General features: G+C 41.5%; 1 protein-coding gene across 1 annotated transcript; it reads left to right on the top strand.

Annotated features, from left to right (window-relative positions):
• Positions 1–1,600: 1,600 nt before the first annotated feature.
• Positions 1,601–1,861, top strand: SARC_14849 (hypothetical protein; the record flags this gene model as incomplete). The annotated part of the gene is made up of 1 exon (XM_014291020.1): positions 1,601–1,861. A coding segment is annotated over one exon (261 nt), but the record flags the coding sequence as incomplete, so codon positions are not given.
• Between the last annotated feature and the right edge of the window lie 218 nt (positions 1,862–2,079).

Genomic DNA, 2,079 nt, shown 5'->3' with positions numbered 1-2,079 from the left:
TATATTATACATATATATATATATATATATATAAGCACTCAAACGCACAATTGGCTTTTTTCTCTCTCTCCAGGCTATCACAATAGAACAGGAAACTACGCTTCTCAGAAACCCTCGCCGCCGACACTCGATATCTCGTTACAACACGCCAATGGCAAGCGCCAACAGTTACCGCATCTCACTGGAGAAGGTACACATTCGCTTGTCTTGGCTCGTTCATACTTCGAAAAAGTATATGTTTCTATCCATTCGCTTATCATAAACGTATACTTATAATCAAGGTATATGTTTTATGTATGTTTATTCAGATATGTCTGGCTGCTATCGATGTGAAAATGTACAAAAGTACCTTTTGCCTTGGTTTTCGGATCCTTACCTGAAATGGAAAGGGGATGCATGTCTTTCTCTATTTCGTTAGGATTACCCAAATCAGCAAGAGCACATGAACGAATATCCTCCTGCATGCATACGCGTATGCACACTTGTGCAGGTCAGTACAAGTACGATAGCCACTTAGAAATTTAGTATCAGGGCAAAACAAAAACTCCGAGTTTGTGGGTGTATACATTTTCGAGCCACTAGAAACCCGTTGTCAGTCTCACACGGGTATCTTATGGTAGATTCTATATATGTATTGATGCTTACACATTTGTACATGTACACACACGTGCTTATATTAGTCTTTGCGATGTCAACGAATTATCTCTATCCCTATCCCTATCCCAGGATGTGTTGATACCGCTCGGTGGCTCCCACAAAACATACGTATTCCGATACGATGAAGGCGAGTCCTGGACGCAGGTCAAGACCTCTGAGTATGTACTGTCTTTCTCGGAGTTAATAAGACCACTTTTAGGCCTCATATTTCTTTTCTAAAGGCCCGAAGATTCGGATAGGTCTCCTCGGACACACACCAGGTGTAAGTGGTCAAGCCACAGGACTGAACAGTGGACGTGTCTGCTGCACACGGTATCTGAGATGAATCACAGTTGTCGTTTACGCATTCATTCTCACGAAGGTACTGATTGTTGTTGTTCTTCTTTCACGCGCTGCTATTGTACTAGGAATGTTGTGCAAGCGAATCGAGAGATATTGTCGCGTTATCAGTGTGAAGGCTCGCCTCTTCTGACCAAGAACAGTGCCGTGGATTACACCGTGGTGGGCAATTGTATCGTGCACAAGACAGCCAGTGTGGACCCAGCCGCTAAGGTATCGGGCCCGATTTTGTTGGGGTTTTCCGTCAGTTATTGACTGTTGTTTATGTGTGGTCGGGATGTATTGATCTTATTTCGATCGCGTTTTAGGGTTTGTGCCAATTGTTTGCCAATTGTGTGCCAATCGTGTGCCGCACGATTATTAAGACCGGGAGCCTCGGAGATATGAATATCATACTCCATGAGCAATTATAAAGTAGAAAATTTAACAGAGTGAGACGAGAACGAGTACCGTAATAGTGATATAAACGTACTGTCTATTTCAGAAGGCTATGTCTACCACACTGTAATGTCAAATGCCATACATACATACTAAAAACAAATACAAAAAATTCTGATTGCCATGTATATTATTAAAAAGAAATTGTATCCGGTTTTATACTCAGATTGGGCCCAACGCCGTGGTAGGCCCACGAGTGCGCATTTACGCAGGCGCTCGGGTGTGTAATAGTATAGTGCTGGCCGATGCGTTAATCGAAGAGAATGCCTGCATCATCAATGCGATAGTAGGCAAGAACTGTGTGGTGCGGCAATGGGCGCGTGTACAGGGATCGTACTCGGACAAGAAAGACGAAGTCTTCTTCAAAGACGGGATGAAGCTGCCGGGCATTGCGTCACTGGGTGTGTCTACACGGTGTATTGAGTAGTGTTCACAAATTGGAGGCCTCGTTTGGGAAAATCCGCACTAGCAGTCATTTTGAGACAGTAGTGTCGGCCCGAATCTGAAATATGAGAGTACATCTATCCACACGCACATTTATATATATATATATATATATATATATATATATATATATATATATATATATATATATATATATATATATATATATATATATATATATATATATATATAGTATATATA

The sequence above is a fragment of the Sphaeroforma arctica genome, assembly GCF_001186125.1.
Source record: "Sphaeroforma arctica JP610 unplaced genomic scaffold supercont1.5182, whole genome shotgun sequence".
NCBI classification, from domain to species: domain Eukaryota; class Ichthyosporea; order Ichthyophonida; genus Sphaeroforma; species Sphaeroforma arctica.
Note: the sequence above shows the minus strand (reverse complement) of the source record. Positions and strands in the feature narration are given on the sequence as shown.